The sequence below is a fragment of the Poecilia reticulata genome, chromosome 15 (genome assembly GCF_904066995.2).
Source record: "Poecilia reticulata chromosome 15, P_reticulata-male-v2, whole genome shotgun sequence".
Classification (NCBI taxonomy): domain Eukaryota; kingdom Metazoa; phylum Chordata; class Actinopteri; order Cyprinodontiformes; family Poeciliidae; genus Poecilia; species Poecilia reticulata.
The window spans coordinates 28,842,966-28,864,323 of NC_088844.1; the positions used below are offsets into that span (position 1 = coordinate 28,842,966).

General features: G+C 41.6%; 1 protein-coding gene across 2 annotated transcripts in view; it reads right to left on the reverse strand.

Moving 5' to 3' along the window:
- Window positions 1-1,794: 1,794 nt before the first annotated feature.
- smoc2 (SPARC related modular calcium binding 2) overlaps window positions 1,795-21,358 on the reverse strand; it is a 37,233-nt gene continuing 17,669 nt past the window's right edge. The window contains exons 6-14 of one of the 2 annotated variants that reach the window (XM_008430087.3): window positions 21,080-21,121; window positions 12,851-12,925; window positions 11,285-11,359; window positions 9,697-9,883; window positions 8,288-8,370; window positions 4,234-4,333; window positions 3,688-3,935; window positions 2,947-2,984; window positions 1,795-2,331 (exon numbers count right to left, since the gene is read on the reverse strand). In XM_008430087.3, coding sequence (XP_008428309.1) covers window positions 2,308-2,331; window positions 2,947-2,984; window positions 3,688-3,935; window positions 4,234-4,333; window positions 8,288-8,370; window positions 9,697-9,883; window positions 11,285-11,359; window positions 12,851-12,925; window positions 21,080-21,121 — 872 coding nt within the window. In that variant the 3' untranslated portion in view covers window positions 1,795-2,307. The remainder of the gene's footprint in view (window positions 2,332-2,946; window positions 2,985-3,687; window positions 3,936-4,233; window positions 4,334-8,287; window positions 8,371-9,696; window positions 9,884-11,284; window positions 11,360-12,850; window positions 12,926-21,079; window positions 21,122-21,358) is intronic. The other variant, XM_008430088.3, reaches the window with a different exon arrangement.

Consider the following 21,358-nt stretch of genomic DNA (forward strand, 5'->3'; position numbering starts at 1 on the left):
AACGGAGATTTGGGAGGCCAGAGGTGGGCACACTAATAGTGGGGCTAGTTTTTCATTTAGCGCTTTTGCTAACACTGAAAACATTTAGTGCACTTAGCTAAACGTTGGACCTCAGATCAGAACTTTGAGTTTTCTGTTTACAATGCAAGACGCTGAGAAATAATTATTCATTTTGGTTCTAACCAAAAGCCAAACTGGCACATTACTTTTGTGGGTTTCTCTGGATTCAGTTCAACAACCTCTAATGCTGTGGAAGGAGGGCGTTTAAAAAGGTCAAAGGTTATCCAGCTCTAATCCACTGTCAGTAATGATCTCTCCTCTGTGTGTCCCTGGGGTGTTAAACCCAGACCATTGGGCTGGATTAGATCACAGAAAGGAGACTGATGTGTTAATCATAAATTAGAGGTTAAGCCAGAGCGAGCGGGTCAGTCTGAGGTCAGCGGCTCAGCACTTCACAGAATTATAAGTGCGAAAAGCCGCGGCTGATTACTTAGCAGCCTCAGCATAATCAGGCAGGAACAAAACAATGCACAGTGGTGTGAGAGTCAAAGCTGGTCTGAGCTGAATGTTGTTGCTCAACAGCGAATCTTTTCAAACCTCGCAGAGACTGGAGTCGTATTATAAGCACCCAGAGGGAAGGCGTTAATTAAGAAGGAAAAAACATCATGCACCAACAAATGGGTTGTTTTACAAAATCAATATTGCAACAAATGGCTTCATTTTGTTTCCCTAGAAGTATTTTTAGTTTGATGACATGTTTTGCATCATTATCCTGCTAGAAATCCCCATGATTTTCAGTTTTCTGGCACGAGCCGTCACATTGTTCAGTAAAACATCCTGGAGCTCAAAGAGTTCATACCTTACTCTATAAAGATTCCCACATCTTTTGGAAGAGAAACAAAGGCCCACATTTCCAATATCAATAGTGGGAAAGAAAAGGCTTTTTGTGGAATACCTTTCAAATAATTGGTTCATCATAATCCAAGCAACTTTAGCTCAGTTTTGTCAATTTTTCCTTTTTTTCACATTGTAGTTGATTCTTGTGTGATTGTTTGCTGATCTGTTTAGTCTTTTTCATTTTAATAGTCTCAGAATTTAATTTTCCAGATTTCTGTGTTCATGTCCGCAGCTGTTCTGCATTCAGTATTTATCCTCACCTGTTTCCCATCTGGACCAATCGGTCGCACCGCTGCCTTGCAGCAATATTCTCCAGTTTCAGATCCCAGTAGCCTTCATATCCCTTAAAGTTTGAATCCTTATCCAGTTTTGTTTCTCAAATTATGTTTTAAACTTTTTAAAGTTTAGCCAGGCGGCTGGTTTTGTTTTCAGTCATGCTTTGAGTTAAGATGATCACATCTGGTGTTTTCCAGTATTTCATTATTTGACGAGTGGTTAATTAAATACAAAATGTTCAAAATAGTCTGAAAACGTACGACTAAATCCTTAAAACTAATTAGACTCCCTACATCCATATTTAATAGAAACATACCAGTGAGGCTGAACGTTATGTGAGGAAAATATGTGACAAAAACAGCATCACTTGTTCTTCCAATTTAAAAATATTGCCTCCAGGTAATTGGCAAACTTTTGTTAAACTGAAAGATATACAACCTCTGCTGTGTGAGACGAATACTTGGCTCTTCCAGAAGACGTCGACAAGCTGTTTTATTTAAGGCAGTGTAAGAAAACACTAAAAAACTAATATATTGCAGGATTTATATGACAAGGTAAACTGTAAAACATGACATTGCTTGATTTTACTTAATTTATAATCCATGAGACAGATCCACCACGTGTATAAAAGAGTTCTTTATTTCTAATAAAGATGAATATATGCAAACGTATGAGACATTTTTATGATTTACTGCATGATTATTAATACATTCTTGCAAACTGCTTTACAAAACACAAAAACAGATGTAACAGATAAGCAGACGAGATGATGTGGTCTAATTTATCGACGCTACGGAGCAAACTATACAAATATCTGCCTTGAAAGCTAACTGGGGCAAAAAAATCTAGCATCAGACATGAAAACCTGCTCTGCTTTTTTTAAAAGTACATTTTTAGACACACAAAGGACACATACATTGTATGTGTTAAGTATTTCTTGCTTGTAAGGACATAAAACGCTAACTACACCGTTCACAGATTCAGCAGTCTGTTTAAATATCTAATTTCTACAAAGTGAATTTACATTTTCTTTTTTTTTTCTCTTAAAGTACAAAGTGCAAATACTATAGTTTCCACTGTTGCCGATTGGTGAGGGTAGATTCTGGGACTGAGAGGGGAGGAGGCGTCAGAAGTTTAGCCCTGCTTCCTCACGGGGTTCTGTGGAGGGAAAATTAAATCCTGTTAGACAAACTGTTCATGTTTTACAGTTCACCTCACTCCATACAGGAATTACGTCAGTCAGACAGATAATATTACGCAGTGGTGGGTACACTTCCGCTAATGCGCTAATAGCCAAGCTAATTTTTTAACTGTGTAAATAAAGTCCATCCATCCATCCATTTTCTTGCACCCTTTTTCCCTCAGTGGGGTCAGGAGGGGTGCTGGTGCCCATCTCCAGCCAACGTTTCGGGCAAGAGGTGGGGTCACCCTGCAGGTCGCCAGTCTGTCGCAGGGCAACACAGAGACACACAGGACACACAATCATGCACACACACACTCACACCTAGGGGCAATTTGGAGAGGCCAATTAACCTGACAGTCATGTTTTTGGACTGTGGGAGGAAACCGGAGAACCCGGAGAAAACCCACCATGCACAGGGAGAACATGGAGACTCCATGCAGAAAGACCGGGGCCGGGAATCGAACCCAGAACCTTCTTGCTGCAAGGCAACAGCTCTACCAACTGCGCCACTGTGCAGCCGTGTAAATAAAGTGATTTCAGTAATTTTAACTCAGATCATGCATCTGATTTTCCCATTAATTTGTACTTACTAGTTTACTGGAAGGCAGGTCTTCCCCTGATTTGGCACCTGTCAGACAAAAACAGCTGTTTAACTTCAGCAACCTAAAAATGAACAATGTAGAAAAGTCCTTTGGTAAATCCAGACCTCACTTTGCCAACCAACAGAGCCTTTAATAAGGACTATTGCTTCAGTTTGCTGCAGTAATTAAATGACAGATGTAGACCAACACAGATGTCCCAGGTTTTTCTTTTTTCTGTTTTTTTTTCCACAAACGTCCCATTTTTGGACAGATTTTGTTAAATTTGGCACCTGAGGGAGAAAATGCTGCAGTTTTTGTGTTTATACTTATTGATAAAAGAATAAGGTTGTATTTTTTAAAGCATGTTTTAGGGTTATTTAGACTGCTTCAACACAAACAGTGTCTAAATCATCTCCAGCTATTTACTGAAACACACACACCTCAAATGTGGAGTTTTGCCTACGGAACCGTTTTCATAAATCAGAAATTTAATCAAAACTGTTATTGGAGTTTAAAGATAGGGAGTAAACGTAAAGAGTAAAGTCTGAATCTGATTAGTTGAAAAACTCAGAGGCGAGTCAATTACTTTGGTTTAAATAACATTTCTCTTCATGCTAGTAACCCAGTTCTGTTTGATCCAAATGTTTTCTTTAAAAGTAGATTGAATTAGTTTTGATTTAGGTTTTCAGCAGCAGAGAGTTGGGATCTGTAAAGTGAAGAGATTTTCCAGCTGTTTTTTGCGCAGCTCACCATCTTCCTTGGTCACGCCCAGGCAGCCCATCAGCTCCTGCAGCGACAGCGCCTTGTCGTTGCTGATGTCGCAGTACTCCACAAACTTCTTCACACACTTCTTCGGCTTGGACTTTTTGCGCAGGAAGCGCTTGAAGGGCTTGATCTCCTTCTTTCCGATGTCGCCGCTGCCGTTTTTGTCAAGCTGGCTGAAGTACCAGTGGACGACTCTCTCCTCCAGAGTGTGGCTGGGGTCGGGCTCGGCCATCCTGAGGGGCAGCTGCATGTCAGTCAGTCTGAACACCATTCAAAAGTGGATTCATTTCAGTAATTTAACTAAAGTAAAACATCTATTTTACACAAATTCATTCACGTGAGTCTAACTTTTATTTCTGTTAACTTCTAGTTTATTTTTTCATCCATTGCTCCTGTGCTACTTCATCATATTATATATATATGAAGGTTTCTGCCTGTCGGAAGGGTAAACTGCCTTCATGCCTGGAGGTGAAAGACTGTGGCCACTGATGTGCATAAGTAATTGCAAGAGGAACGTTTTCACTTCCATACCTTCCGGCGGATGCTGGATCTGTGACAGCATGCACCATGTCTGTCGACAGCGCGTCAAGAACACTCGTCAAGAACTCTGTTTTCTTTGCCCCAGGACAGCCTGCAAAAATCCACCAGAGACCAGAGTTTGTAGGAGCATGCTGGATGCAGTTCACCGGCTTTGCAAAAAAAATGCAGTACAGTCACTATTAGGAACCTGATAAATGTTGAGAAGAAGAGGCATTACTTGCAAATCATGTTGTTTTAATATGAAAAGCACATAAAACCAAGAGAGGCGTAAATAAAAGACATCTTCTTACTTTCTCCAGTAAAGATTGTTCTGAGCTGCAGGAGGAAACGATTTAGTGTCACAGACTCACTTGGTTCAAGAATAAAGGCTCCCCTTCAGCAGTCAAAACAACCACAAAGCGGGTATTATGTGGCACAGTTAGCACCAAAAATAACTAAAATAAGCAAGATCGAGTTATGAAGTAAAATCCATGATTGCTACCTGGTAAAAACAAACATGGAAGGGTTTTTACTTGCGGAAAATGAGGAAATTCAACAGTAGAATGACCCTAATGACAGTAATTGTCTGTCAGGCCATAAAGTTTTAAGAGCAACTTGACCAAGGATGTTCTGCAAAAGCTGAAGGCTATGAAGGCCTGAGAGATTCTTCCTGCTTTCTCACAGTCTGCGCCTGCAGAGGACAAGAAGTCCTGCGCAGGTTTCTGCTGTTTTTACGGCCCTCGCCTGCAGGGCCAGATTCTCCTGTGGAGGAGATAATGGCAGCTTTGGGCCCTCTAACAGGTGGTGACCAGCATCCCAGTGAACACCCAGCTTCCTCCAGGAGGAGGGTTAGCGTTCAGCGCCGAGCCGAAGGTGCTGCAGAGGACGGACGCACCAGGAATCTCAGCGCGTCTGTACTTTGTTTAAATGGGAAGTCATCAGCTAAAGCGTTAGCTGCTTCCTCTTGGCAGTAAAAGCTTTTCTTTGGGGACTGAGAGAGACTAGCGCCTGTGTCTGTCTGGACAGTGTTTAACTGTAGGACACTAATGTGCCTGCAGTCGCTCTGAGGAAATTGAGTTTGGCTGTTTTACGTTTATTTTAGGGCTGCAGTGGCAAATGGCTCATGTCTCTTTTTATAATTAGTGTAGCTGTATTATACACAAGTTTGACAGACGCACCACAGAATCTTAATGCCTTCACTGCAAAAACACAAAGTCTTACCTAGTATTTTTTGTCTATTTCTCATGCAGATATCTTAGAACACTTCAAATAAAAGAAAATACCTGAGAAGTAATTTTTCAGCAATAAATTGGATCGCTTTAAACCGATTATTCCTTAATACTGACGACAAAGAACAAGTTCTACTGACAGATTATTTCACTTGTAACGTGGGAAAATGTCTTCTTAGAAAAATAATCTGCCGTTGTTCTTTATCATCAATAAGGAATAACTGACTTAAAACAAGATCCTGTTTATTGCTGAAAAGTTACTGGTAAGTTAGTTTTGTCTTATTACTAAGATATTTGCTCTAGAAACTAAACAACAACAATTGGTAGGATTGTTTTTTTATTTCTTTGCAGCATTAAATTGAACTGAACTGAATTCTGCCACTCCTGTCAGATTAGATATATTTGAGGACATTTTTGTAAAAAATATTCAAAACCTTGTATTATTTTCATTTCACTTCACAATTCTGTTTAACTTTGTGTTAGTTTATGACACAGAACGCCAGTGAAATATGTTGGTTTGTGTTTATACTGGGAGGAAATGTGAAAGGCTTCAAGGGCTGTGAATGGGTTTGCAAGACGATGTAAATGAAAAAAAAAGCCTAATTGCTGAACCAGCCTCTACATGTCTTTAAGCGGCCGGCCAGTGAGTGTGTGTGTGTGTGTGTGTGTGTGTGTGCTCCTGTGCATGGCTGCTAATAAGAAGGAGTGTTTTTCTGTGGAGCCACACGGAGCAGAACCCTGTCAGCACTCCCAGCCACAGCTCCCGACGCCTGCCCCAGCGCTGCCCAGCCATCCCGCTCCAGCGGCTCGGCTTTCCTCCCCCCCCTCCATGGCAAGGCGCTCCGTTCTCGCTTCTCGCCCCATAAACCTCTCAACACCAGCGCTTCAGCTGCAAACGGGCTGCAGCCATGTAAAGGCAACATTTATAATTATTCTGTGTTTGCTCTGTGACGACGTTTACAGTCGTTGACGCAACTGCTTATGAAGAAAACAAGATGCTTTGTTTGTCTTTCACCACGTTTTGGCTTCTTTCATAATTGGACAACTTGGTTCACATTATGCAAGTAAATTTGGCGGGTTTAGAATGAAGTCTGTGTCCATCAGTGCATAAAGTATTATTTGTTGTATCACAACAGTCAGGATGTCTTGAGCATGAGGTCTTTCCAATAGCAGTTTTCTATCTCCACACATGCCACTTGAGAGAAGAGATGAGAGATATTTGGCAGCCTAGGAGGAATTTATCTGTGAGCTAATTGTCTCTCTGCTTCCCTGATGCCGCCTGCGCTGAGACGCAGAGCTGTTCTGCTAAATGCAGCACCTGCGAGCCGAGCGCGTTCCCTGCAGCGTTCCCTGGCACGGTGTTACATAAACAGTTGTGGATGAGGAGGGAACAGAGGCCGCCCTGTTCGTATGCTGCTGGATTATTAAAATGTTTACCAAATCAACAAAGAAAAATACATAAAAACCAGCGGATTTGCCGAGAAATACTCGGATTTAACTAGGATTTGTTTACATGCAGAGGCTGAAAACCACAACTCTGCACCAGCTGGTATTGGTTTTAATTATAGAAACTAAAAACAAAAAACAAATAGCTTATTTAGCCTAAAGCTTTATGTCAAAGTTAATTCCAATAGGGCTGAAGTGAAGAAGAGACTGAGCTGGTTGCTGCAGAGAGATAAGAGCTGAATTATTAACACATCACATCAAAATAAAGAGTAAGAAAGCTGCTGTCAGAAAACGGCTTTGTATGAAAACATAATCACTTAAAGCATCATCATAAAAGGGGAAAAACAGGCCCACAGCACCACATGTCCTCCACCGTGCTTCACATTGATCACAAGGTGTTTCTCCAGTCATTCACCGTTTGTTTCAGGCCGAATTCTCTTTGATTGTTGCAAATAATAATAAGTGTAAAAATGTAGTTTAATCTGACAAAAGTTGCTGTCCCATTTTCCAAACTCATCATTATTGCTCTTGTCATGTTCTCTTATCTTTCTTGTTTTCAAGGCCAGCTAAGCGTAACAGACCTCAGTGTGTCAGGCTGACTTATGTCCCAGAGAAACAAGGAATCACACTTTACAAATTAAGAGCTTCTTGAACCAATGAAATGTCCACAAAATAAGTTTGATTATCTCAGCTTTTCTGCAACCAACAAAAATAACTTTAATGCTTTTTCCATCTTTATTCAGCCTACAACTGCTTTCACTTGACGATGTGACTAAAAGGGACAAACATTCTTTACTGATTGTGTTTTGTTTCTAAATTCTCCCAAGTCCGTTCAGACACATCTGCAGACATTGCAGTCAGATGCAAGCAATCCGATTTTATCCTGCAAATGTTCCCCTTAAAGCAGTTTTATGTAATTAAGACAAAGATATGAACATTACCCCAAACCGATCTGCTGCTTTTAATTTAGCTATCTGCACTGCTATCAGTCACAGTATCACCACCTGTCTCTGGCATCCTATTATCCATTATCTGCAGCTCACCTCCCTGCTGTTCCTCCTCACTGCCTTCATTCGCTGTCCTTCATCTCCAGTGTCAGTTGAAGATTAATCCTCCCCCCAATCCGTCTCTGTCTGCCTGCTTATTGACCAGTGAAGGGTGCTATCTGGTAATCCTCTGCTCTTTATCAAGCTTTTCCTTGACCATCAGTGCTAATGATGTCTACACACACTAACAGGCACACACACACACACACACACACACACACACACACATTGTTATCAAAGCATTGGAAGCTTGGAGAAGTTTGAGGCCAAGTGGTTAAAAAAAATCCCCATGTGGTCTGAAGGAAGAGGAAAAATAGAGACAAATTCCAGTAACTGGAGAAATACCTTGGAGATGTCTGCTTTTATAATGGTCCTTTGGTTTAGTTGGATGGGCTCTGGCATTACCGTCACACTTTGGCTGTTCGTACCTGCAAAAAAATGTGAATTAAGTCAAGGTTGCAAGGGACTTAAGGGATTGTTTACAACAGCGAAGCCCTCATCGTAAAATCAGAAGAATCCTGTGTTCCAGTGACCCCGGTCAGTTAAATCTTAGGGATCCGAATGATCATTCTGTGGTGAACCAGGGGCTGTGAAACTCATCCAAAAAGAGGGGAAGGAGTTGGAAGCGGAATGAGGACAGAAAGGGGAGGGATGGTGTTAGAAAAAGAGAGGCAGCCAGAGAGCGTGGGACACAAGGATGCCTCCACAGCCTCCCTGACAGATAGTGTTGTCCTGCTAGCTGCTGGTTGATGGGGTCAGAAAGCTGACCAGTGACAAGGAGGAAAAACCTCACTTCCATATGTGCCCTAATGTGCTGGCTGGCACTCTGCCTGGAGTCCTGTTAATGTGATACCTTGCAATGTAGCTCAATAAGAATGTAGCTGGTCCTCAACTGCCAGCTTGCCTGACCTTTGACCTGCTGTTATCCAGTCCACTGAGTCCATCTCTGATATCAGCAACACAGATGTCTGTCAGCATGTCAAGGTCAGATGTGCAGGTTTAGCGGGTCGTTTCATGGACCCGTCACGGTACTGGCCTGGTACCAAAAGGTTCCATAAAAGTTACAGGAAAGAACCTGAAGTTTCAGAAACACTCCAGGAAATTTCATTGAAAGCACTTGGAATGTTTCAGAAATGTTCAATGAAAGTTAAAAAGTTTTATAAACATTTCAGTACCTGAAACCTTTTTACTTTGGAGAAAGTTCCATGAAGGTACTTGGTAAGTCTCATAAAAACTTCAAGAAAGTACCAGGTGAGCTCCATTAAAGTACCTGGTAAATTTCACAAACATTCAATTAAAGTTTCCGTACCATTCCTAGGTTTCATGAATGTTCCAGGAAGGTTTCATGAAAATACCCAGTTAACTTCATAAACTTTTCAGGAAAGTTCTAGAAAAGATCCTTGAAAGTAAATTCCATAAAAGATCCAGGAAAGTACTGAGTAAGTTTCATAAAAGTTCCAGGAGAATTCTGGGAAAGTTCCTTAAAAGTACTTGGTAAGTTTCATAAATATTCCGTAAAAGTACAAGGTCAATTTAATCAACACTCCAGGAAAATAACTTCCATAAAAGTTCTAGGAATGTTTCAGGAAGAAATAGAGGGAAATCTTTCGTCTCCCTCCAGAAGAGTGGGATTTGGGACGTTTACTAGTGTTCACAAAGCACCGAATGCAGACTCTCTAGTTAAAGTAGGTACGTTTCCCCTCCAAACATGGAGAAATCACATTTCTCCTTGACTTATGGTACTGGTGGCCCACCTGGTTGAAGTTCCTGGTATTGGCCGTCCAGTATCCACAAGCACGCACCAACAGTAGCCGGTGGAGGGGTGGCATTGGACAGGCTTATAAAAGCCGCCTTGGGCGCAGTCCGGCACAAACACGGCGTCATTGTTCCGCTGCCTCCTCTCCTCCAGGGCCGACTGCTGCTCCTGGTCACATGATGAAGCTGGACAGAGTTCAGAGGTCACACACAGATCATCTAATGCTTCCTTACTAAGCTCTGTACAAAACCGTCAATTTTAACTTAGGTGGTCCAAGTGGCAGGACTTTTCAGAAAACCTTCCTCTGCGTAAACAGAATGATGTGTTTATATTTTATTAAGAAGAGCTCAATCAGATCTGGCAAACCGGGCTGGATTTCCATCACATGCAATGGTTCTGATTTATTTTCATTCATTTGCAAAATAAAAGCAGCTGTCCTCTCAGCACACTCTTTATATTTGAGATACTTGCTGAGGATGAGTCTTTGGAGACATTGCGAGTCGACGGCTATATCAGCCCCTCGTTGCACTGTTTATGGACATTAACAGGCTAATGACTAAGTACAGCTCCCTTTGCCCCAAGTTAAGTAAATATTTGGACACTCCTTATGCCCTTTGTAACTGTGTGTGTGCGTGTGTGTGTGTGTGTGTGTGTGAAAGAGAGAGAGAAAGCAGAGTGTTCATTACCAAGAGTCTATATGTGTACTTGCTCCAAATTTCCATTAATAACACAATTTTTCATGATCTTGTCTTTTGTTACATACAAAGAAAATGCAGTGTGCTGTATGGGAGAGAAACTGTATTTCATAGAGAGTGCAGCGTGCTTTTATGCAGCTCTCCAAGGGAGATAAGAGCACTGGAGTCAGGAAAGAAAGGAGGATTTTTAGTATACGAGCTTTTATTGCCAAGCTCTCGCTCTCTTTGCTGCGCGCCTCAAGGCTCTGGAGCCGCTGTGGGATTATGGATATTCTTTTTCGTTGTTTATTTTCACAGGGTATCTCCAGCCACACAAAAGAGACCAAATGAAATACCTCTGCACTTTCTAAACTAACTCTCTTCACTCCAGTGCCTCTTTATGGGCTCACTTTGTTGGGGTTGGGGCGTTTTTTTCACCCCAATACTCCAAAGAGCATATGGTAATCAAAACCACCAATGCAGCATTTCTCAGGCTTATTATTGGCTGTAAATTATGATAATGGGATTCACGCACAGACCCACACATACACAGAAGGTTCTCATCTATGGGCCAGTCTAAAATACAGAAACCAACATATTTCCCCCATGAGCATGGAGGGGGTATAAAGATAAACACACACGTGCGTGAAAAGAGAAGAGCTGGAGATCCTGTGTTTGTGCCATGTGGTGATAATTACAGGTTTGAAGCAATACAAGAAACCACAGTGAAACGGATCCTCAAAGCCTGATGCACTTCAACACCAAGATCTATTGGTTTCACAACCCACCATCTGTCCTTAAAAGACAGGAACAGCCTCAAACTGTGATTGCTTACACACGTCAGACAAACTCGACATGGGCTTTCTGCTGAGATCTGAAGACATCTCAAAGTTCAACATTAAAGAAACTCACGTGATGCTCTGGATCTGTTCTGCCGGTTGCTGTTTAAGTGCACCGACCACAAGTCAGGGTACGGGGAAGTGACGTCTGAAAGAAATCATCAACACGGCATTGTTAGCAAGAGTCCAAAACACATATTATCTGAGAAAACCCAGGTAGTTCAACAAGCTACATGCTATGAAACACAGACTTCAGGAGAGGACAAAGTGGCTGCTGTTGATAAAAGTGGGAAAGCGTCATTCATTGAGATTCTAATAATCTTTGCATAACGAAACTGAGGCGATGGATACTGGATTGCCTGGAATGGTAAAACAGGAAACTAAAAGTTGTAAAGGTTGAGTTTCAAATGTTTATATTAAGCTAATGATTTCACTCTGCTGAAGTTGTGCTTTGACGTGACTTTCCTCAGCCAGATTATCACAAAAAGTTACAAAAAATACCAGATAAGAAGTGGAGCCATCATCAAGTATCTCCTTTACATGAAACACTGACTCACTGATCTACCTCACTAAAACACATCAAGGCCACTGGAATCTCATTCAGACTGGATAAGGGCGCAGCTGAGGCCAACAAACTACGACAAGCTAACATTGCAGATATTTGTGACAGAAATAAAAACATGGCAAGAAGTCAGAAGTCAGTGACAACCAGGAAGGTCTGGAGGCAGAAATGTGTGAAATGGTCAAAAGCCTGGCAAAAGAGGAGATGGTAGCTAATGATAATTAGACAAGGAGCTTCTTAAAATGAGTTCAGGCCCAGAGTCTTGATCCAGTCATGGATCCTCAGAGTGGGAGGAAGACTTGGCAGAACCATGAAACCAACATTTTAGGAGAAAGATGTTTACATTTCAAAGCTTATGTTGCAAGAAAGTTGTGATTTATGGGCTAAAGTCTGGATCACTGGATCATTTTCCATGCGACTGCATCAGTGATGCTTTTCTCCAAAAGAAGTGCATCACAAGGAAGCCCTGGATCAGGTGATCCTGGTGTTCCTAGTCAAATTCAAAATGGTGCCTTGAATGTAAATAGTCCAAATCCAGCGTACGGCACAAGTCAGCTGAAAAGATGCGTCTGTTTTAAAAAACTCTTGCTCTCTTTACCAGCAGCACCTTAATCCTTAACTCCACGTTAAAATGTTGTAACTGGTTTCAGTTGGGAGCAGAATGAGTGTGTGAAACGTGGAAGTTGAGATTAGATTTGGTTTGTGTTATAGTCTGTGTTTAGTTTGAGATTAAACTTTGTAAAAATAAACTTTGTCAGATTCAGAGAAAGCGGCTCTGTTGTAGAGACACGTGGCTGAAGGTTGGTCCTTTCCATTCGGGTTGTTGATCATCCTGAAGATTAGTTTCGTTTTCTTATGACATATTTAGAGAAACAAAGTTATTTTAAACTCCCGTAAAGAGATATAAAGTTTACAGACTTTAGTTTGCAGATAACATGTCTCCTGTATGGTCTTAAAGTCTAATCAAGGCTTGCATGGACTCTTTCTGCCATCTTTCCTCCTGCTTCTGTTGTCATCCTGACATCCCTCATCATCCCCACAACAACTGTAAGACTTTATTGATGAAGAGCAGCTTACCTTCTTCCTCTGGAGGAGATGGTGGCTCCACTGGGATAGGTTCTGCATTTAGAATGGAGAATATTTGCAAAGAGACTACATTACAAATGTTAGCAAGATCAGACAACACATTACAGTGTGATTTTGCACGTTGCCCAGACAGGAAAGATGAAGGGGGAAAGAGTGAAGAGGAGAACAGAATGGAAACACGCTGGATGTGTGAAAGAGTTGACCTGCTAAGCTAAAAAGGGTAAAACAGAGATGAGGTGAACTGGAACCAGTCATTCCTGCTTTTTTTCCATCTTTTCGTGTGGATAAAAAAAGCTGTGGAGAGGTGGGAAAATTTATAGGTGAAAACTGCAGCTGGCAAGTGTGAGGTGAACCAGTTACCAGAGGGAAATCTGAGTATATGTGTTTGGTTTTTGTTTGTTTGTTCTGTGGTGGGAGAGAGGCAGGGAGGGAGGCTCGGGGTGAAGACCATGACAGTCGGTGTGGTTAACCTCAGGCTGGGTCACTTTCTGCAACACCGAGGTGTTTCACAAACTGCTTCACTAACATGTGGCTCCACAACCAGGGAGCTCAATGGGAGTAAAAACTTTCTTCAACAACGAATTTCAACTGAAAATCAAGAATAGACTTTAAAGGCAAGGTTGTTCTGCCAGCCATTCATCTTCTCATGCCTGTTCACTGTGTTGAAATGCAATCAGTTAGTGTGACTGAGTCAGACAGGCTATTATCCCACTCAATTTCAAAGGCATATTTATGAGTTGGATTTACAGTGAACCACTAATAACGGATCTTTACTTTGTGGCCTTTTACATGACTGTAACACCTCTCTTAGCATCTGCCAGGAAACCCCCATGCTATTTGTGGTCACAAGGCTTTAGTTTTACTGCCGTTTGTCAGTCGTCAGCTGCATATGACTCCAGAATGTGAAAAAATTATTCAAGTCAAGCAACTAATTTGTGCTTAAAGCAAGGCGCTTGGTGTTTAAAGCCTCATGTTCCGATGTAAAAACTGCTGCATTGCAGAAATATTAAAGCACCTTGAAGAATGTCATGGTGCTAAATGAAAACCACTGACTTTTATCCATTTTATTAAAACAAATTATGCAATAAATCAACAAAAAGTGGAGCATAATTAGGCAGTAATGAAAAAACGATAAACCTTATTCAGAATATGTAACAAATAAAACTCTGCAGTTGGATTCAGTCCCTTTGAGTGAATAGTTTGCAGAACCACCTGTTGACACAGTTACAGCTGCAAGTCTTTTGGCATGACCAGCTTGGCTAATAAAAACTAAAATCTATGCCAGTTCTTCTTTTCAAAAAAAGCTCAAGCAGTGAACAGGAATTCTCAACCATCTCCAAGTCAATATTCTCACTTTATAAGAACATCATTCAAGTTCCGGACTCTCTACCTTCATATTTGTGTTCAACTGATTTTTGTAATTCCCTCATGTCATTTTTTGACAGTAAAATTCTTAAGATCCACCAGCATCTCCGCTCACAACCCTCCCCCTGTCCTACTCTTGAACTTTCTCCTCCAGCCCACTCCTTCTCTTCCTTCCAGCTCCCAACAACATCAGAAATTACAACCCTTATACACAAATCCAAGTCGTCCACCTGTCTGCTTGACCCCCTTCCCACAGTCCTGGTTAAAGCCTGTGCCCCATCCATACTCCCTCTTATCTCTGCCATTATTCACTCCTCTCTCTCCACTGGAACAGTTCCTGCTTCATTTAAAATTGCTGCCATAACCCCTATCTTAAAAAAACCTGGTGCTGATCACTATAATCTGAATAATTTCCGTCCTATCTCCAACTTGCCTTTCATCTCCAAAATTCTTGAGAAGATAGTAGCATCCCAACTTCACACTTATTTATCCAACAATAACCTGTATGAACTGTTTCAGTCTGGTTTTCGTCCCCTCCACAGTACAGAAACAGCTCTCAAAAATCACCAATGACCTCCTTATGGCAGCTGACTCCGGCTTGCTGTCCATTCTCATCCTACTTGATTTGAGTGCAGCGTTTGACACTATCTGCCATACCACCCTACTCAACAGACTTTCCTCTATTGGTATCACTCAGACTCCTCTAAACTGGTTTAAATCATATCTCTCTGGCCGCACTCAGTTCATTCGGATCAAAACCTTCTCTTCCCAGCCTTCCTCTGTCACATCAGGAGTCCCACAGGGATCTGTCTTAGGGCCCCTTCTCTTCATTATTTATCTCCTTCCCCTTGGCAATATTTTTCGCAAGTATGGCATTGATTTCCACTGTTATGCGGATGACACCCAGCTCTATGTTTCCAGTAAGCCCGCCTCCAACCTCCCACCGTCTTCGCTTACTGACTGCTTGACTGAAATAAAATCCTGGTTCTCCTCAAATCTGCTTCAGCTTAACAGTGATAAAACAGAGGTTCTTCTCATTGGTACCAAATCTACTCTGGCCAAAATCAAAAGCTTCAGTCTTGTAATTGATAACTGTCCCGTTTCTCCCTCCCCTCAGGTAAAGAGTCTGGGTGTCATCCTTGACAGCACCCTGTCTTTCCAGTCTCATATTAATAACATTACCCGCTCGGCTTATTTTCACCTACGCAACATCAACCGCCTCCGCCCCTCCCTTACTCCCCATTCCACTGCCATCCTTGTTCACTGTCTTGTGACATCACGCCTGGACTACTGCAACTCCCTTCTGTTTGGTCTCACCCAGAAATCTCTTCATAAGCTCCAACTGGTCCAGAATTCAGCTGCCCGTATCATTACCAAACCCCCATCCATGCACCACATCACTCCTGTCCTGCAAAGACTCCACTGGCTGCCCACCAAGTTCCGCATAGATTACAAAATTCTTCTGTACACTTTCAAGGCCCTTTACAATCTCTCCCCACCATATCTTTCAAATCTTATTCATATTGCCATTCCCTCTCGCTCCCTCAGATCATCCTCCTCAATCCATTTCACTGTCCCCTCTGCCCGTCTCACCACCATGGGGAGCAGAGCTTTCAGTCGCTCTGCTCCCCAACTCTGGAACTCATTACCACCATACCTTAGAAACATAAAGTCATTATCACATTTTAAAACCGAACTCAAAACACACCTTTTTAGATCTGCCTTTTCCACATGACACAATTGGTTTGCCTGATTTTACATAGTTTTTATATAGATACATTGTTTTGTTTTATTTATTTTTATCTACTTTTACTTGTTACATTTTATTTGTGTCAGGGTCTGTGTTTTTTCCCCTTTTGTGTCCTGGTTTATTTCCTTTAGTTGTTGTTGTTTTTTTTTTTTTTACCACTGGTCTCTGAGCCGCTATCCCTCGGACATCCACGAGATGTCACCCATGTGCCACCCCTGGAAAGCGGCGGGGTTCTACCTGTGCGCACACCGGCAGCTTGTTTACAGGGAATGAGCCCTGGATATAAGCAGCAGCGTCACTCCTTCTCACCGCCTGAGTGTTTGCTCACCTCGGTACTGAACGCTCCAGAGATAGGCCCTCTGTGATTCCTCGCTGTTCGCTAACTCTTTGTTGTCTTCCTCGTCAGATATCCAGTTGTCTCCCCGTCGTTCCCAGAGACCAGTTTCCCCGGGTTGTGTGAGTCTGTCTCCCCGCTGTGGATCACCTACCTCCTGTGTCTCTCCCCGACGCTACCGGTGTTACCGGTTAGACGCCACCCCTCGTGTGTTCATCTTTCCCTCTTCGTGGATCCTTCTCCGGTGGAATCCCCTTCGGAGCGTTCCGGGTCAGGAGACCCACGTCCGAACCTCACCGGAGAAAAGAAAGTACAGGAACCAGAAACCTACGCCGCCATCACTGTCCGCTCTCCAACGAGCTCTAAACTAACACTGACCAGCCGATAACCCATCTTCCTCAAGTAAGCCCTCTCTCTGTTGAATTCCGGACACCATCTTCCACGCAGTGCCTAACGTTGTGTCTCTCATCGGCAGTAGAAGACCTGGTCCTTCATCCCAGTATTCTCCACCCTTCCCCTGACTTCAATAAATAATTATTGTTTTATTTTCGTCTCTTCTGGTCGTGTTCTTGCATGTGGGTTCGTAAGATCAACTCCATTATGACAATTTGTTTCTGTCAGTTTTTTTTTTTTTACTATTGTACGGTGTCCTTGAGTGCCAGAAAGGCGCCTTTGAAATAAAATGTATTATTATTATTATTTATTCTCAGATTTAGGATTCTGCCGTTATTTAAATTTCTTTTGCTCTGATCTATCGCCCTATTTACACATTTTTGTTGCGATTCAGCTGCAGGTTTACTCCAGTGCATGGCGTCTCTTTTTGAAAGCAGGTTTTTGGAGTAGAACTTTTTGGAAACACTCCGCGCAGCGGTGTGAAGAACTATGCGCTTGTGAAAGTACAAAATGGCTACAGGGTTTGTTATACTTATGGATGAGCAGAGAACAACAGCACTGTGCTGTACTACTTCACCTGTTCGGTTTATGATGTGGAGAACATGAACACTTTGTTCATCAGAAACGGAGAAGCGTTGCCGTTTTCTAAATGAGCTAGAAGCTGGTGAGGTGGAAGCTAAAGCTCTGAAGACGTCATGCTAAAATCACAGCGCCATCTAGAGGCCTGGCGTGACAACTACTGCAGATTCAAGGTTTCTGTAAACATGGAACTTTTCCCTGATCAACATCTGAAAATACTGAACGTTTCTAGGTAGTGGTCTTATAAATGTAGCCTAAACCTTTGCATTGTAGCTCTGACTGTAAGGTTATTGTCGTATTAGTAGGTTGACCTGCTGCTCTATGTGGAACTCCAGCTTTAGGTAGGTTTGCAGTTTTGCCATCCAAATGTTGGCTGGAACAGAGCTCTGTAAAGACTCGTTTCCTTCAGCATCATGGCTCTGCTTGGTTCAAATGGTTTTCCATTACAACTGAACTCTAGCGGACGTGGTGTTCAAAAGTCGTGTGGACCCAGAACCAAGAAGTAGTGCAACGTGATCCTATACATGACAATATCAAAAACAATGGAGGAACTGTGTGAGCTGAACTTTCTGTTCATTGTCCTTACAAATGTTCAGTTGGATTACTGTAAGGAGTCGGTGACAGATGTTCTTCTGTTGTAGCGTTTTCAGCCGACTCAGCACAGAACCCAGTGAAGTAGATGAAAAGGTTCTGGTTCCACACGGCCGTTAGAGCCGGAGGCTTGAGAAAGATGTGTGGCCTTTGAAGAAAAGCTGGATTTAAACTGAAATTAAATGACTTACAGATGGACTCTACTTACTAATTAGGTGGCTCTATTTACTTCTGAGGGGAATTTGATTTTATAGTGTTTTATTTATGGGTATCAGAGTTAAAGTGGGCTGAAAAGAACTGCATCTCAGATTTTAAAAATTTGTAAAAAAAAAAAATTGAAAGCAATCATTATTTCCACTTTTATGCACCACTTTTTGTTGGTCTATCAACACAACATAATATGACTCTAATTGGGTGAATTCTGAAAGCAATTGGTTGCCCTAGATTTAATTTTGGGTTATTAGCCTAGAAGTGGGGTGAATAGAAATTCACCTCACAACTCTGAGCTACGTTGTGTTCATACATGTACAGTCACATACAATTCCAGTAAAATATACTGAAGTTTGCGGTTGTAACGTGACAGAATGTGGAAAACATCAAGGGCAGTGAATCATTTTGCAAGTCACTGGGTGTTGTGAAGCGCTTTGGGTTCTGATGGGGTTCTTTTAAATCAAAATATTGATGCAATCACAGCTATTTTCGGTGCTGGCACACCACAAACCTACAGTTTATTCTTCTTTTCACCACGCTGTTTATCCAAGCAGTTCAGACTGAACCACAGCCTGTCCCTGTCCCTCCCTCGCCCTCCTTCCCACACTCCTCCTCACTTGATGTATGTGTAACGACCTGGCTAAGATGGACACTGTAACAGCGGGAAAGCACACAGTCACGTTGGCATGAGTAACATAAATGATTACCCGTACACGCTATCACATCAGGAATCTATCCAACCAAACCCAAATCAAGCTCTTTGGGAAAACTTCAAATCCCATCAGCTAAACAAGTTGAGCAGATTTAACAATTTCTGGTGCTGAAACAAAGGAAATCATAGTGGTTGTTTATCTGGAAAAAGGCAGAGGTTTAATGAGAGACAGAGTGGAATTAGGCTGGAGTTTAATCGGTGGATGTTTCCTTGTGTCTCTTGAGGCTTCGGCTGAAAAAGAACCAAGTTGAAGAGTAAAAAATGTTAAACAAGAGGCTTATGAGGTAATGCTTGTTGATTTTACTGCCTGGTGAAGATAGCAGGTTAAACTGCTTTTGGTCTGTTACAGTAAACCACAAATTCTCTCCTAGAAACGAAATGAAACCAAGAAAATAACAGATTTAATACAAATCTTCTCCATGTGATTTCTGTGGGGTATATCAGTGGATAAAAAAACATAAATTAGTCATGCTAAGGATTTTCAAGTACAGAATGAGAATAAATTTAGATTTTGACAAATATACAGCTTGGAGCATAAAACCTAAAAATCTTTAAGTACTGTATTTTCCGCACTATAAGGCGCATAGAATAGACACTGTAGTTTGGGTTGCCAATTTGTCCCGTACTCTGTTATTACACATCCACGTTTGTAAAGTACTGGTTCCCAAGTAGTAGTGGTTCCCGAGTACTTTATATAGTAGCTGCCCGAGTCATTGTTTCACTCACGGTGTTGGTGTTGCGATATTGTGCCCAACTGCTTTCTGGGTAACAGACCAACCAACAAGCTGCTGCCGCAATCTCTGTCTCTCTTCCCCCGCCCCTCCGCCCCCCTGGCTTTAAATGTATTATCAAACTTTATTAGCAAACCAGCGTTCTGACAACTATCCCAGCATGCACCGCGCACTTCTTCTTCTACGGGGAAAATGAAGTCAGGGCTGCTTACCGTAGTTGTTACACCTGTTGTGGCTCAATATTGGTCCATATACTGCATAAGGCGCACCGGATTATAAGGCGCACTGTCGGCTTTTGAGGAAATTGAAGGTTTTTAGGTGCCTTATAGTGTGGAAAATACGGTAATAAATCATGAAGAAATCATAAAAATCCAACTCAAAATGTGTGGTTTATTTGTTTTAGCTTTGTCCATTTTAGAACATGTTTATATGGTCTTTTCTTGCTAGATGCTGAAGGAAATATTCTACTTTATCCAAATGGACAATTGAGTATTTAATTCGATCCTATCTTATAACCACATATGGATGATGACGTCTGGTTAGGAACCAAAGAGCGTCACTGCTATTGTTCTACACAGAAAATGTATTGTTTTCTGTAAAACAAAGGCTTTTGTAATGGGAATACGTGCAAATGTTTATTGTGTGAGCAGAAAAGGATGAAACTACGACTTTTACTTCCCTCAAAGTTCCTCCACACTGGTGCAGTAAATGAGGTCCGTAAGTTTGAGAAAACGAAGACTTTTGGAAAGAACAAGTGAGGAAACTACATGGTTCATTCCACAGCTACGAGAACGAACCTGATGTTTGTCCTGGGTGTTTATGCACGATAATGACTACTTTTTTTCTCAGTGTTTGAGTAAAACAAACAACAGATTGTATTTCAAGTGTTTGACTGATACAAACACTACAAATGTGTAGCATTAGCTGCCACAGTAGCTGGTCTTATGGCGTTTGAATGATGTAATATTGAACAACTGCTTTACAGTATTTCTGGTAAACCCTCAGAACTTTTTCTCAGCTCGCTAATATATAAAGTATTCTGTTGTTGGAGTACAAATACTGGTGAGAATCGGAGCAGAACTTCCCAGGTCGACCTTAATGATGCTGGAGCTTTTGTCTATCAAATCATAGTTTTTGTCACAAGCAGCCATTAATTTCAGAGGGCCTGGACTTTTAAAACACTGGGTATAGTACTGGTGTGTTAGATCTCAGGGTAGATGCTTTTCAAACATTCCTCCTTGTCTGTTGCTCCTAAATGGATAAATTTGTGTATAAATAATTGCCTTATAATACCCCAATCAAGATGGAGGCTTTGCTAGTCCCTATATTTTTTCTTGGGTAGTCATTGTGTTATGCTCTGATGTCCATGTTCATCCAACCTTTTGACTGTGTTTTTATTACACATTTCTTGACTTGGCACATGAAACTTAATGAAATTAAATGCTAAATGTTGCAAAATCTAGAATGTATGATAATAAAAGCTGCCTGCTGTCAAATAGTCACACCAATAGTTCATATCACGGGAGAACCGTGTTGGTTAGTTCATTTTTCTCACCTGGTTTTGGGTCTATGGAGGTCCCTCTGTCTTGTTTTGAACCTAAAAAACAATGGAGTCACAATTACAAAAAACCTGAGCTGCTTTTATTTTAAATAGTGGATTCTGAGGATTTTAAGGCATTATATTTTTATTTGTTAAGATGATCCAACTGGCTGCAGGTAATCATTCAGTCCTGCTTCCTTTCTATTGGCTGTTTAGCTTCTACTGCCAAACGTTGCTAATGTTAACTTCACAATCAAATATAAAACCATGCTGTCACTACAACAGACGACACCA